The sequence below is a fragment of the Hemitrygon akajei genome, chromosome 3 (assembly GCF_048418815.1).
Source record: "Hemitrygon akajei chromosome 3, sHemAka1.3, whole genome shotgun sequence".
Classification (NCBI taxonomy): Eukaryota; Metazoa; Chordata; class Chondrichthyes; order Myliobatiformes; family Dasyatidae; genus Hemitrygon; species Hemitrygon akajei.
In genome coordinates, this window is record NC_133126.1 from 95,694,999 (window position 1) to 95,710,563 (window position 15,565).

At 45.2% G+C, this 15,565-nt stretch overlaps 1 protein-coding gene across 1 annotated transcript in view; it reads right to left on the reverse strand.

Annotated features, from left to right (window-relative positions):
* sptbn5 (spectrin, beta, non-erythrocytic 5) overlaps positions 1 to 15,565 on the reverse strand; it is a 282,529-nt gene that overhangs the window by 163,154 nt on the left and 103,810 nt on the right. The window contains exons 37-38 of the mRNA XM_073040383.1: positions 7,477 to 7,581; positions 4,670 to 4,861 (exon numbers count right to left, since the gene is read on the reverse strand). Coding sequence (XP_072896484.1) covers positions 4,670 to 4,861; positions 7,477 to 7,581 — 297 coding nt within the window. The remainder of the gene's footprint in view (positions 1 to 4,669; positions 4,862 to 7,476; positions 7,582 to 15,565) is intronic.

A 15,565-nucleotide genomic window follows, 5' to 3' on the forward strand; every position in this document is an offset into this window, starting at 1 on the left:
CATGGGTGGTGACTTTAATTGTTGTTTAAATCCGGCGATTGACAGGTCATCAACCAATCCGTTGCTTCCTAATAAAGTGGCAGCTTGTATTAACTCTTTTATTAGAATATGGCCTTGTCGATATTTGGAGATATAAAGACCCCAATGATAAAGATTTCTCTTTTCTCTCACACGTCCATCACAAGTATTCTCGAATTGATTACTTTTTTTTAGATACACATCTGTTAAACTCTGTTGTTGAATGTGCGTATGACATCATTGCGCTTTCAGATCACGTGCCTTTAAAGTTAACCCTTAAGCTTTCGGATAGATTTTTGAAAATCTCACAGTGGAGATTGAACCCCGTTTTGTTACAGGATCCAGCTTTTGTTAATTTTATTAAGGAGTAAATTTCTATATTTTTTGAATTTAATACAACTGAAGGAATGTCAAAGCTGGTTATATGGGACACCTTGAAATCTTTTCTAAGTGGACAGATAATCTCATATTCAGCAGCCTTGAGAAAGAAAACTAAAGTGGAATGGTTAGGAGTCTGTGTTTCTGTTGTGGGGAGAATGGGGTCTGTGTTTCTGTTGTGGGGAGAATGGGGTCTGTGTTTCTGTTGTGGGGAGAATGGGGTCTGTGTTTCTGTTGTGGGGAGATGGGGTCTGTGTTTCTGTTGTGGGGAGAATGGGGTCTGTGCTTCTGATATGGAGAAACTGAGGTCTGTGTTTCTTCTTTCTGGTGACCTGGGCATGTGTTTCAGTTTTGCAGAGAGTGAAGTTTGTGTTTCTGCTGTGAAATTACTGTGGTCTGTGTTTATGTTGTGGAGAGACTAGGTTCTGTGTTTCTGTTATGGAGAGATTGAGTTCTGTATTCCTGCTATAGCGAGACTGGGAACTGTGTTTCTGTTATGGGGACATTGAAATCTGTGTTTTGATTGTGGGCGACTGAGATCTGTGTTTCTGTTATGGGGTGACTAAGGTCTCTGTTTCTGATATGGGGAGACTGAAATCTGTGTTTCTGTTGTGGGGATACTGCAGTCTGGGTTTCTGTTGTGGGGATACTGCAATCTGGGTTTCTGTTGTGGGGATACTGGGGTCAGAGTTTCTGTTGTGGGGATACTGCAGTCTGGGTTTCTGTTGTGGGGATACTGCAATCTGGGTTTCTGTTGTGGGGATACTGGGGTCAGAGTTTCTGTTGTGGGGATACTGCAGTCTGGGTTTCTGTTGTGGGGATACTGGGGTCAGAGTTTCTGTTGTGGGGATACTGGGATCAGAGTTTCTGTTGTGGGGATACTGCAGTCTGGGTTTCTGTTGTGGGGATACTGGGGTCAGAGTTTCTGTTGTGGGGATACTGCAGTCTGTGTTTCTGTTGTGGGGATACTGCAGTCTGGGTTTCTGTTGTGGGGATACTGCAGTCTGTGTTTCTGTTGTGGGGATACTGCAGTCTGTGTTTCTGTTGTGGGGATACTGCGGTCTGGGTTTCTGTTGTGGGGATACTGGGATCAGAGTTTCTGTTGTGGGGATACTGCAGTCTGTGTTTCTGTTGTGGGGATACTGCAGTCAGAGTTTCTGTTGTGGGGATACTGGGGTCAGAGTTTCTGTTGTGGGGATACTGCGGTCTGGGTTTCTGTTGTGGGGATACTGCAGTCTGTGTTTCTGTTGTGGGGATACTGCAGTCTGGGTTTCTGTTGTGGGGATACTGGGGTCAGAGTTTCTGTTGTGGGGATACTGCGGTCTGGGTTTCTGTTGTGGGGATACTGCAGTCTGTGTTTCTGTTGTGGGGATACTGCAGTCTGTGTTTCTGTTGTGGGGATACTGCGGTCTGGGTTTCTGTTGTGGGGATACTGCAGTCTGTGTTTCTGTTGTGGGGATACTGCAGTCTGTGTTTCTGTTGTGGGGATACTGCGGTCTGGGTTTCTGTTGTGGGGATACTGCAGTCTGTGTTTCTGTTGTGGGGATACTGCAGTCTGGGTTTCTGTTGTGGGGATACTGCAGTCTGGGTTTCTGTTGTGGGGATACTGGGGTCAGAGTTTCTGTTGTGGGGATACTGCGGTCTGGGTTTCTGTTGTGGGGATACTGCAGTCTGTGTTTCTGTTGTGGGGATACTGCAGTCTGGGTTTCTGTTGTGGGGATACTGGGGTCAGAGTTTCTGTTGTGGGGAGACTGAGGTCTGTGTTTCTGATATGGGGAAACTCACATCTGTGTTTCTCGTTTTGGGTGCCCTGGATGTTTGAGACAGGTCTGTGTTTCTGTTCTAAGGAGACTGAGGTCTCTGCTTCTGTTATCTTGAGACTGATGTCTTGTTTCTGTTATGGGGAGGCTGTGGTCTGTGTTTCTGTTATGGGGAGACTGTGGTCTGTGTTTCTGTCATGGGGAGTCTATATTTCATTGATGAGGGGAGTGATGTCTGTACCTAACCACATACCTACAGTGTGAATGAATTAAATGAGTTCGTAATGGAGTCTGGGGTCTCTTGCAGGCAGGTCTCCTCGATTTGATTCCTTCCTTCTCTGTTGGCAATAACTAGAGGTGTATAATAAATGATCAAATGAGAATACTGACTTGTATTTAAACAATCATTGTATATGTACCTAATAGAGCATGACCTGTCACAGTACAGAACCCATGCCAGAAGGTGTGAGTAGTCTGGGGAGCTCTTTATTGGCTAGCACAGATGTGATGGGCCAAACAGTCTCTTGAGTCATGTAAGTGTCTATGATCTATTATGTGTTTGTGATAAGCTTTTGGTGACGATGATTTTGAGGACTAGGTACATTCCATAGCCCTGCCTCATTGATGTGGTCAAACACTGTTGGCTGTGTTTTATCAGGAGGTTCAGAAGATTTGGTATGTCACCAAAAGTATTTGCCGATTTCTACGGCTGTATCCTGAAGAGCATCATTGTTTGGTGTGCGGAGAGGTCGGGGGTGCGGTTGTACTGCACAGGATCGAAGTAAGTTGCAGAGAGTTGTTAGCTGAGTCTGTTCCTGTGGTGAACTCAGAGTGAGTTATTGATGGTGCATCAGCTCCGTCTCTGGCACTCGCCACCGTAGTATCCAGGACATCTTCAGGGAGTGATGCTTCCATTATTAGAGACCCTTATCATTCAGGTCATGCCCTGTTCTCATCTTGAAGGAAGTACTGACGCCTGAAGGAACACACTCAACAATTCAGGAACAGCTTCTTCCCCTCTGCTATCCGATTTCTGAATGGATGTTGAACCCACCAACACTAACTCATTGCTTTTATATTTCAATGTTTGCGCTACTTATTTAATTTAGCCTTTTTATACATATATATACTTCCTGTAACTCCCATTTTCTCTGTTATTATGTACTGTTGCTGCAAAGTCAGGACATATGCTTATGATATTAAACCTGATTCTGATTCCAGGCCACCTTTTATTCATTGTAAGTTTTCCATTTGCTTTGCGAGGAACAGATTGAATTTGAAAGCGGGCAGGCAGCAGGAAACTCCCGCAATCCTGCTCCCTTTTACCATCTGTTCTTTCTATCAGACATATCAAAATCTGAGTAAATTTTCTCCAACGCACCATGCATATCACTACACAGCTCAGACCCATTTTCATCCAGAGCAAGCTCAGTCTGCGTGGAGCTCATCGAACCTATTCTGTATCCATTAAGATTTTGTTTGAACAGCCATGGAGGTCTAAGGGATTTCATTCGGGCATATCAGGAATCATGCAAAATGGACATTGCCACTCGAACTTTCGTAATGGTATCTGTTCCTTGAATCCCCAGGGTTGTGCAGCCGTCAGGTAGCCTGCAGTACTCTTTAGTCATGATCTCATTCTGGAGGCATTGCTGTCTCAGGCCACTGGCTGCCAGAGTGAGCTCAGTAACTGTGGCCGCCTAACCCAGCAGCCACATCTGTTCCTAATCTGCTGTCCTGGCTTGCGGTGAGAACGGTGCCACAGAAACTCTCTGTCAGCGTGGAAACTTAATTTAAAGTTTCCGTGACAAAGAGGTTATATCTGACAGGAAAGATGAAAAAGGCTTTGCTATGATCTGATAGCTTTTAAGATTTTTAAAGGTTTAGTTGTAATGAGACCAACACCAAAGCCTCAAAAATGTCACGAATAAATCCAGTATGGAATTCAGGAGAAACCTCTTTTCCCAAGGAGGTATACTGAGGCAAATAGCACTGATGTATTTGAGGGAAACTAGGTAGAGTGAATGTAAAGTGCTGTAGGATATCCTGAGGCTGCGAGGGACTCTACATCATAGTAACTTACAGCCAAGAAATAGACCACTTGGCCCATTGTGCCCATGCCAGCCAGTGATGGGCTAGGTTAACACCACCCCCCAGCTCCTGATTCACTACCCTGCAGATCAGGGCCCAAGGTTTAGGTTGGATTTTGTTTCTGTTGACAGTAGCAAGTGGGCCTGCTCCAATTTCCAGTCATTGCTCTCTCTCTCTCTCTCTCTCTCTCTCTCCCTCTCTCTCCCTCTGCTCTTTATCTTTCTCTTTTTGATCCCCCTGCCCTCCATTATCATGTAATTTATCCCTCCTCCATCCAGTCACTCTGCACCCCTCTCCCCACAAACTGTTCCCAATTGCTGACCCACCTGCCTCCCTGGTTCCACCTTCCTGTCCTATCAGATTCTGCCCACTCGTTGCCCTTTAGAGAAGGCAGGAAGGTAAGCTGCAGGATTGGATTGTACCTCAGTCAGGTCCTGAGTGAACCGGGCCAACAGGCGGGCCGTGCTCAGGTCTTTCCGACGGCTCTGCGACATCTCCTTAATGTGGTTCCTCCTTTCCAGGATGGCATTGAGTTTCTGCTGTATGTGACTGGCGTCCTCACGCTTTAAGTTCTCCTCTTTTAGCTTGCCTGCCAGCTTCTGCAGTGATGTCACCTGAAAGAAAAATGAGACAGTACGCACTACAGCATTTCATTGTGGTCGGGCAGCAGGGAGATGCACCACGCAGGGGTGCAGTGACCTGCTTGTCCGTGTAGAGATTGCACATTCTCTTTGCTGTTTGCAGGGATTCTCCCACATTCCAAAGACGTGCAGGTGAGTTGGCTGCAGCCTTCCGAGGGAGGGGAGGAAAATGAGACCTTTGTGTAAATGTGTGTTTGGTCAGTGGCACCGACTTGATGGGCTGATTGGCCCATTTCTGCGGTGTATTTTCTAAAGCTGTCTGTGACATCATCAGAAAGCCACCGCTTAAACCTCAGGGCTTTCTCCAGCAGCAAATTACATCGATTGACTTCAGAGAATAGTTAGAAGTCAACAAAAAGGCTTGGATCTGGAGCTCCAGTTAGATTAGATTGAATAAGGTTGATAGATTCTTTATGACAAACCACAACCTCATTCTCACTTTACTGCAAGCAGTTTTCAATTTCCACATTTCCTTTAAACTGAGTTCTAAATCTCATTCTGCCTCAGTGGAATTTGAACTGACTTGCTTTAAGTTTTTAGTCCGGTCATAAAAATGACAATACTTTTATAGTGATGTCACAATGGCACATTCATGCAATAACTTTCCGTTGAGTTAATCATTACACCACCCTCGCATTAAACTTTAACGCTTACAGTTATTAAACTACATCCTGACATACTCAGTGCACACTATTACCCAAATCATTACACACCAGGATCTTTATATTGATTAGGCAAGTATACCAGAGCTGTATACAATTACACAGAATATTTGCATCATGCTACATAAATGTCTCTTTATTTACAGGTCATCCTGAGGTCAGAATGCCCAAACTAACGGGTGTAATTTAAGCTCTGATAATATTGTTAAATCTAATGTAAATGTGTACATATGTACATACATTTGTTCCTATAGACAGAACATATTTCCTCTGCCTCACAGTAATTGTTCTTTCCTATGTGCTTTCGATGCCATTCGTTACAATATTGTGGAGGTAGGATTACCAATTCAATGACTTCTGTGAATTTTCAGACTTACGATCAAAATTGACTCATGGACATCTGTGAAAATGGAACTTATTTGTTACCGGGGACAGCCTATCGAAGCACAGTACTGACTAGTATTTACCATTTTATCCCCTCCTTGATGGGGAGTACCATCAGCTACACTTCAGTGAACTAACCCACTCTTGTAGAATAAACAGTGAGAAATGGCATGACTCTGGTTTCAGTGAGACAGGGCTTAACCTTGCCCCTAGAGAATGAAGCAGGCCTTGAAGCAGGCCTTGAAGCCACCCACAGAACACAAACTGCAGCCTGATCTCTTCCTCAGAGTGAAACCACCCTACCCCTTCCTCAGAAATAAAAGCAGAACAGAAGCATAGACTGACTGTCTCCGAGAGGTTAAAACAACCCCACTCACCCTCAGTCTGACCCTTTCTACAGACCAAAACACAGCCTGATATTCTAATACAGCCCCACACCTCAGAGCCAAAAATAGCCTGACCGTTGCACAGAATGAAAAACACCCCTTTCCTCCCCGACTTCTCTCTCAGAATGCCTCAACTGCTTTGGCGAATGGCTCAGCACTCTCGATACACAACATTTGGTCCTCAGAGTGAAACTTTGTGCAATTCCTAACCATAGAGCACAAAGTACACCCTGGCCCCACCTTCAAGAGTTTATTAAGGCAGATCCACAGATTTTATGATAGAAAGGGAATTGGGAATTAGATGATTGCTGTAAGGAGGCACTAATAAAAAATTGTGATCTTATGGGAGAGCAGCTAGGATGGGTCAAATAGCCTCCTGTTAATGTTCATACTGTATGAATCAGACTCTGCAAAGTAGCTTGAGAAAATACGCTAGCCATCAATAGGGAAAGAGGCAAGAAAGCATGCAGATGCTGCAAAATTGAGTGTTGCAAGATTTGGGCATATTTTAGCAGGTTCTTGACTAGTAAAGGTGTCAAAGGTTACGGAGAGATGACAGGAGAACGGGGATGTGAGGGATAATCAATCAGCCACGATTGAACTCAGTGAGGTGATGGACCTGATCATATGCTCCTGTGTCTTCTGGGTTTATGGTCTAAGAGAAATTGCATAGCCCTGTCCTTTGAGTTCAAAGTAAATTGTAACTCCACCCCTCCCACCCCTCCCCCTCCCACCCCTTCCATCTCCCTCAGGGAGATGGAACCCAGCCCTTCCCTGAGCCAGATGGGCCCTGCCCCCTCCCTCGGTCGGACAGACCCTGCCCCCTCCCTCGATCAGACAGACTCTGCCCCTCTCGCTGCCCTGGCTAAGAGCTTATGGCACAGCTACAGTGCGAGGAACATAGCTCGGCATCACCACCCGGAGCAGAGGCAATCTGTTCTGTACACAGATTCAATCAGACTGACCCACACTCACCAATGCCAGGATTAGCCTGTTCCTCTGTGAGAGGGATATAGGGAAGTGTACCACTATGCTGGCGATCCAGCTTTAACTCCCATGACTCCACGTGCATAAAAACTCCGGTTACTTTATCATAGCCTGTTCCCCTTTCCTGTTATCCTCTCCCTGCTAATAAGCGGACCTGGGTCTGATTTACCTTTTCCTCCTGAGTTGCCAACAGTTTCTCAAAGGCGTCGTGCCGCTTGATGAAGGAATCCACAGTTTCCACAGTCGTTCCCAATTCACTAGATTTCAAGTAAACCTGAAATAAGATCACAATGAGTTAGAACCTCACAGTCTCCTTGAATATCCAATTAGAAGTAGACTCTGGCATTTCCAGCCACTTTCCTTTTGCCCTTGAGAATCCGGATCAACCTTCACAATGCCAATTGTGCTTGAGGTGAGAGGGCAACTAAAGGAGGCTGCAAGTTGCACTGCTCCTACAGAAAACTCCATAACCAAGTTAATGCATATGCCAGGAACAAACAGATCAAAAGGTAAATAAGACCATAAGCTATAGGAGCAGAATTAGGTCATTTAGCCCAGCGAGTCTGTTCTGTCATTTCATCATGGCCATTATTCCTCTCAGCCGCAATCTCCTGCCTTCTCCCTGTATCCCTTCATGTCCTGATCAATCAAAAATCTATCAACCTTTGCCTGAGATATTCATAAAGAGTTAATCTCCACAGCTTCCTGTGGCAAAGAATTCCACAGATTCCCCATTGTCTGCCTAAAGGAATTCCTCCTCGTGTCTCTTCCAAAAAGATGCATCTCTATTTTGAGGCAGTGCCCTTTGGTCCTAGACTCTCACCATAGGAAATGTCCTCTCCACATTCACACTATCAAGACCCTTCACTATTCCATAGGTTTCAATTAGGTCGCCCCTTATTCTCCGAATTCTAGTGAATACAGGCCCAGAGCCATCAAATGCTCTTCATATGACAAGCCGTTTAATCCTGGAATAATTTTTGTGAACCTCCTTTGAACCCTCTCCGATTTCAGCACATCCTTTTTCAGATAAGGGGCCCAAAACTACTCACAATACTCAAGTGAGGCCCTCACCATCCGTGATTTTGTATTCAAGTCCTCTTGACTTCCTCACCACAAATATAACTGGCAAATTAATCTTTAGGGAATCCTGCACAAGGACTCCCAAGTCCTTTTGCACCTCAGTTTTATGAATTTTCTCTCCATTTAGAAAATAGTCAACCCTTTCATATTTCTAACAAAGTGCACGACACTGTATTCCATCTGCCACTTTGCCTCTTTCCTACTCTAAGTCCTTCTAGCCTCTCTACTTCCTCAAAATTACCTGCCCCTCCACCTACCTTCATATCATCTGCAAACTTTGCAACAAAGCCATCAAAATCATTAACATATAACATAAAAAGAAACTCTCCCAACACAGACCCCTGTGGAATACCACTAGTCATTGGCAGCTCAGCCAGAAAAGGCTCCCTTTATTCCCACTCTTTGCCTCCTGCCAATCAGCCAACACTCCATTCATGCTAGTATCCTTTCAGTAATACCATGGGCTCTTAACATGTTAAGCAGTCTCATGCGTGGCACTTTATCAAAGCCTTCTGGAAGTCCAAGTGCACAACATCAACTGATTCTCCTTTGTCTATTCTGCTTGTCATTTCTTCAAAGAATTCCAATGAATTTGTCAGGCAAGATTTCCCCTTGAGGGAACCATGCTGACTATGGCCTATTTTATCACTTGCCTCCAAGTACATTCTTAACAATCGACTCCAACATCTTCCCAACTACTGAGGTCGGACTACTGGCCTATAGTTTCCTTTCTTCTCCTTCTCTCCCATCTTGAAGAGACTGCAATTTTCCAGTCTTCTGGAACCACTCCAGAATCTAGTGATTCTTGAAAAATCATTACTAATGCCTCTACGATCTCTTCAGTCACCTCTTTCAGAACTCTGGAATGTACACCATCGGGTCCAGATGATTTATCTACCTTCAGACCTTTCAGTTTCCCAAGAACCTTTTCTCTAGTTACAGCAACTTGCAGATGCTGGAAATCTGAGAGAAGCACTCAGCAAACCAGGCAGTATCTGTGGAGGGAAGAATGGGAATAGTGGTTCGGGTTGAGGACTTTTGATCAGAATTTGGTGCAAATTTCATTGATCTTAATTAGTTAACCCTGTTTCTCTCTCCGTCAATGCTGCTTGCCGTGCTGAGCGTTTACAGCATTCTCTGTTTCCCTTTCAGACTTCCAGCAGCTGCAAGTATTTTTATCTTCAAACAAAACCAAACTGAAAAGGCTGGCCATCTGATATTGTCGTCGAGGGATCCAGTAATGTGCCTGGTTAGAATGTAGAACAGTACAACACAGGAACAGGCCCTTCGGCCCACAATGTTGTACCTAACCAAATAAATTAATAATCAAATGGCCAACTAAGCTAATCCCTTATGTCTACACAATGTCCATATCCTTCCATTTTCCTCAGACTCAACACTGATCCCATCTAAGATTCCTCGCATCATAGTTGGAAACTTTTCTTCCAGCTCCCATTGAGTTTCATTGACTCAGAGACAGGGGTTCAGGCTCATTTCTGTGGACTGAAGGGAGAAGTTCTTAAAGGCAGACACTCAGTTTGCACTTGCTATCTCCAACACAAAGGGAAGTATTAGACGCATTGGAATAAGATAAAGCGAATCATTTTACTCAGATCCTTGTCTTACATCTCACCCTCTCTCAGTAGCACCACCGCCACCTGTGAGCATTCCGTCCCTTTTACTTTCCACCCAGTCAGAGGCATCCCTTTACTGCTCTTCACCTTCTCTGCTACTTAAAGCATATTTAATTACTAACTCACATGGCAACTGGTTTGACAATGAGGACTGAGATGTGGGAGGTACCGAGGAGAGCATCATTACCTAGAGTATATTATTCTGGCAATACTTCCAACTGACACTCTTCCCAATGAAAGTACAAAAAGCTTTAAACACTCAGTAGGCCAGGCAGCATCTAAATCATTTACTCTTCCACCCATGCTGCCTAACTTGCTGCTTAAAGCACTTACTGTTTTTATTTCACACTTGCAGGTTTTTAATATTTATTCTAATAAACAAACACAGAAATAAATAAACTGATTTTCATTTATCTATCTATCTAGATACTAATTTATTTATTGGGCTATAGTGTGGAATCGGCCCTTCTGGCCTTCCAGCCACGCTGTCTAGCAATTCCCCGATTTAATCCTAGCCTAAGCACTTGACAATTTAATGACCAATTCCTCCACTAATCGGCTGGTCTATGGACTGTGGGAAGAAACAGGAACACCCGGAGAAAACGCACGCAGGGTGCAAACTCCTTCTCCCTGTGCAGGGTGCAAACTCCTTCTCCCTGTGCAGGTTGCAGGCAGCAGCGGGAATTGAACCTGTACTGTACTGTAAAGCATTGTGCTAACCACTACGCTACTGTGACTGTTCCTAACGCCCCAGATCTGAAATCTCTCAACCTTCATTAGCACAAAGCACAAAAACACAGCAGCAACAGAAATATTCATTGCCCCGGCTAGATCCCGGCACTCCAAAGGTTAAACACACTATGGCAGATGCCATTACTGCAAGAACTGAGTGCTGGAGGTACGACTGTTAAAGGATATTGCTTAGTAAATGTGCTCTGACCTTGAGAAGTAAGCTCATTGATTTCCCGCAGGACACGTGCAGCACGTTGGGAACGCCATGGCTGCTCTCTGTGCATTCGCCACCGAGACTGACGCTTGGCGGGCTGCATGTGTTCATCCTGCGGTGATCTTCGCTGCCACAAGCACACCGCATGGGGAGACTTCCCACCTTCTCCATCAGCTGAGGTTTGACTTCAGAGAGTGTGCTGACGAAGTTTTGGGACGAGCTGCTGATCCTCATCTCGGGCAGGGTGCCGGGGGAACACCGGGCATGGTTGCCCTGTGCCTGGCTGGGGGTCAGGCTGATGGAGACGACAGGGCCGCAGCTGTTGGGGAGGGAGGGACTGAAGATGCAGTTCAGGGAGCAGCTGGAGGCCTTGCCCGGCCAGCTGGCCTCTTCCAGCTCAGGCTGCCTGCGTAGCATGAGCACCGTTTGAGAGAAGTGGGCTGGCGGGACCGTGGAGGAAACCATGCCCTGCGCCGGCGCGGACCTGCACAAGCTGGAGGCAGCGGGCGTGCCCCTGACGGGGAGCTGGTGACTCGACGTGCGCACCACGGACAGCGGGGGTGACGGTCAGTGAGGCAACGTGATGCCCTGGCATACTCTGTGCTGCGGCTAGTGTCACCTGCAGCCTGCTGACCCGCTGGGCCGGCTCGGGCCTGCCAGAGGACAGGCAGCGGAGGCTTGTAGTGCCAGGCTCCACCCGGCCTTCGTCACCTTTCACGACGGTCCTCGGCGCCGAAATGGATGGCAAAGAGAGCGAGGAGACCAAAGCTGAGGCTGTAGAGGCGGGCAGGACCTGGTGCACTGCCACGGTCTTTTTCCTCTTGGGAACAGCAGGTTTGCAGGCCTGGCTGATTGCTGCTCCCACAGCATGGCGGCTCTGAGACCGGGCAGGGGAACTGGGCCCTGGGGAGGGTGCCCTGCTGGAAGCGCCTGCGCACGGTGAGACCAAATGCTTGCTCTGGGTAGCACCTGTCACTTGGCCGGCAGAGAGCTCGGGTGCGGGTGGAGGCGGCAGAGCGGACGCCAGCGTGATGTCCATTCTGGAGACACAGCGTGCTGGTGGTGGCGCTGGCTCCGCTGTGGATGCTGTCCCCAGCATTGAGACCGAGCGTGCCGGTAACACTGCTCCTGGAGGGGCCGGCCAAAGCTTCTTGCAGACCGTGAAACGCTGCATTCTGTTGCTGTGCCTCGACATTTTAAAGCTCTCGTTAGCCGGGACTCGCCCTTCGTCCATGAAGTCTGCGAGGGCTGACAAGTCCACAAGCTCCGCGACTGACTGAACAGAAGTCACACCACCGGCGTCTTGAAGGATGAAATCCACCTCATTAACAGCAAGTGATCCAAAGAGCCCCCTGTGCAGGCTACCAGAAGCAGGAGAAGCAAGCGAGTTAGAGAGGTGAAGACTCCAGTACTAATCGGACTGCATCTGAACAGCACCTCCAGTGTGAGAGACTGGCTGCCTCTGAGTACATGCTGATATCCCTTTGAGAGTCTGCTGGATCAAGCCCTCGTTTCTAGAGCAAGATTTTTCTCCTTCAAACACTTGAGCGGCACCGAGCTGTGAGGAAATTGGCACGTTCCTCCACTTTTTAGTCCAGGAGCAAAAAAAAAGGAAAAGGATAAAGCTGAGAAAGTATAAGCTCACTAAAACCTTCCTGCCAGAATGAAGTCACTTGCAAGCAGCAATACGGTTCTTGCTTCAGACTGGCTGTGTGTCAATGGCCACATAGAACTGTTGCTCTCTGCTGGATTATGCAGTTCTTTCTTGAAAACTTTTACTTCCTAATCCTCTGTGCCCTGTGAAATTAAGTGCCTCACAGGTTCCATGAGCGATATTAAATTTGCACTGTTCCTGACCTCCTTCTTCAGCCAAAAAACTGTCGCCAGGCATTACCCCTCCTTGAAAGATGAGCATGCGTCAAGGTGGTTGTTAAATCTGGGGGAGATATTTCTATCCTTTTAGTTTTTTGCTTGAATTAATTCCAACTAAACTTTGTGTATATCTTGGGGATCTCCTCCAACCTGTTTCTGATGTATTCGGGAGTTGTCACTTCACAAAGATTCTTTTTCATTCCACGTGAAATGACTGCAAGTCTGTGAGACAACAGAAGCAGGTTTGAGGTTGAGCAACCTTTCTAGGCCAGGAGAGCGGAGATAGATTTCCTGCCCTGCCGACAAGCGGCACACCTCGTAGCAGGGGCACAACTCATTCCTAACAATGGAGGTGTACACTCCAAGAAAGTGGTGCTGATCAAATGTGGACTGTTGGCATCCAAAGGCAGCAACCCCAGGTGCACACGCCCAGAGGCGCAAAGGAACATAAAGGACAGAAGTATATACAGAGTCAGTGATTTAATAGACGTAAATGGGGGAGAATATACCCAGGAGGGAGCAAAGCAGGAGTATTAGGGGTGAGTACACATCCGAAACCACTATGTAATTAAATGAGGGATTGAAAACACAGAGAACAATGTAAATAAGTGTGGATCTGTACACACTAACAAATGAGCTTAACATTCAGAGACATGATGTAATGAATGAGGGAGTATTTACAGACAAAGATGGTGATGTAATGCAATTGAGTGCACACATCTAGAGACAGTGATGTAATATTTATGCACACAGACAGCGACACACGTTGGTATAACCCATATGAGTGCCCACAGAGAGACAAATAATGCATGAATTCAAGAGACAATGATGCAGATTAATCATTGCATACACCCAGAAATGACAACAAACAGGGGAGAATGAATAGAGAGAAGGTCATGTAATATAAATTGTATACGTTCAGAAACACAATACAACATACATAATATGTACCTGGAGCTATGATGAAGTATACAGGAGTGTGTGTATACACTCAAAGGCACAATATAACACACGTGAGAGGGTTGTACATGCATTCAGAGCTTTAATATAATACAGATGGACATGATAACACAGTGAGATTTAAGTGAGTTTGTGCACCCAGAGTCAGGGAATGTATGCACTCAAAGATGTGATATCAGAAATCTGATGATCTAATATGAGGGCTCTGTAATGAGGGCAAAGTGTTGTAATTGGAGTGAGTGAGGAGTATTGCAACTTAACCCACTGTGTTAACTCTCAACCTGCATCTCCAAGTTCCTTTCCCTCTCTGACGTTTTTGTGCCTGCATTATCCAGATATTGGAAAAAAAAAGTGCACTTAATATCAGAAGATTCTGGTAATACTCAGAAAATCAGGCAGCACCTATGAAGTGAGGAAGAATGTTAATGTAACTTGCCTATGATCCTTCCTCAGAATTGGAAAAGTGAGAAAAGAACTGCAGAGAGAAAGAGGACAGAAGGAACAAAGAAAACGTTTGTGATAGAATGGAGACTAACACTGTTAATATTTCAGTAATATTGTAAATAGATTGTTTGGTTAAACATTCTGATTCATTTAAATAATTTATTTTCAGTTTTATGTAAAAGTACATGCATGGCATAGGTCATCATATCACATGCGTGCACCTCACTTAAAGTAACAACAAAGTTCAACTCACATTCCTGGCTCCCTTGTTTTCCTTTCAGTTAGTTTAATGCTTTGGAGTTATTTTTAAAATGAACCTGAGACAACTACCTACCTGTTGAAGCAAAGCAACAGTGTGTACCAGATAATAATAATCATTAAGAAAAGATCGGAAATAGCTTGCTACATCAGAAATATTAATGTGTTTGATTACACAGCAGATAACTGGATATTGTATACTGAGCAGATTGAGAGGTATTTTCAAGCAAATGAAGTAGCTGCTGAGAACTGAGTGCTAACTTCACTGAATGCATTAGATTTAGGGGCATACCATTTGCTTAAAAGTTTGACTGCTTCAACCAAATCAGCTGAAATATGCCTCGCCAATATTTTGAAACTAATGCAGGAAGCAAAACCATTGTTGCTTAAGTAGAATCAAAAAGAAGGGGAATCCATTACAGTATGCATGGCTGAATTGAAGAGATTGTCTGAACATTATCAGTTTGGTAACTGTCTTAATGATGCACTGGGAGATCTTTTAGTTTGTGGACACTTACAAGAAGGCAATCAAAAGTGGCTCCTAAGTGAAGCACAACTCACATTTAAAAGAACAGTTAAATGGTTCTGTCAATGGAAACAACAGACAGAGATGCAACTGAGTTGCAGTTAGGAATGAAGTGAGTGTGAACAAAATTACAGCATCTAAACAGAAACCAGCCTGGCTGAACAAATCGTATTACTGTTGTGGCAGGGGCTCACATAGACCAGACTACTGCAGATTTAAAGGTGATACTTGCAGAAAATTAACAAAGTAGGACATACAAAGAGTATGCTGGGCAGACAAAAATAAATGGACAGCACAGAGAAGAGAAAAAGTGAAAAAGTCAATATTCCAACTGATTCCAACTAAGAACTTACACTGAAGAAAAGATAACTCCTGTGGGAATGATATTTGCAAAAGCGAAACACAACAACACATGGAGCTTGTATGTTGTAAAAACAGAATGACCAGCATTGTGGAGTCACGAGTGGCTGAGACAACTACAACTTGATTGGAGGTCCATCCACCATTTTTATGCCACATCCCCAGCAACAGAGTC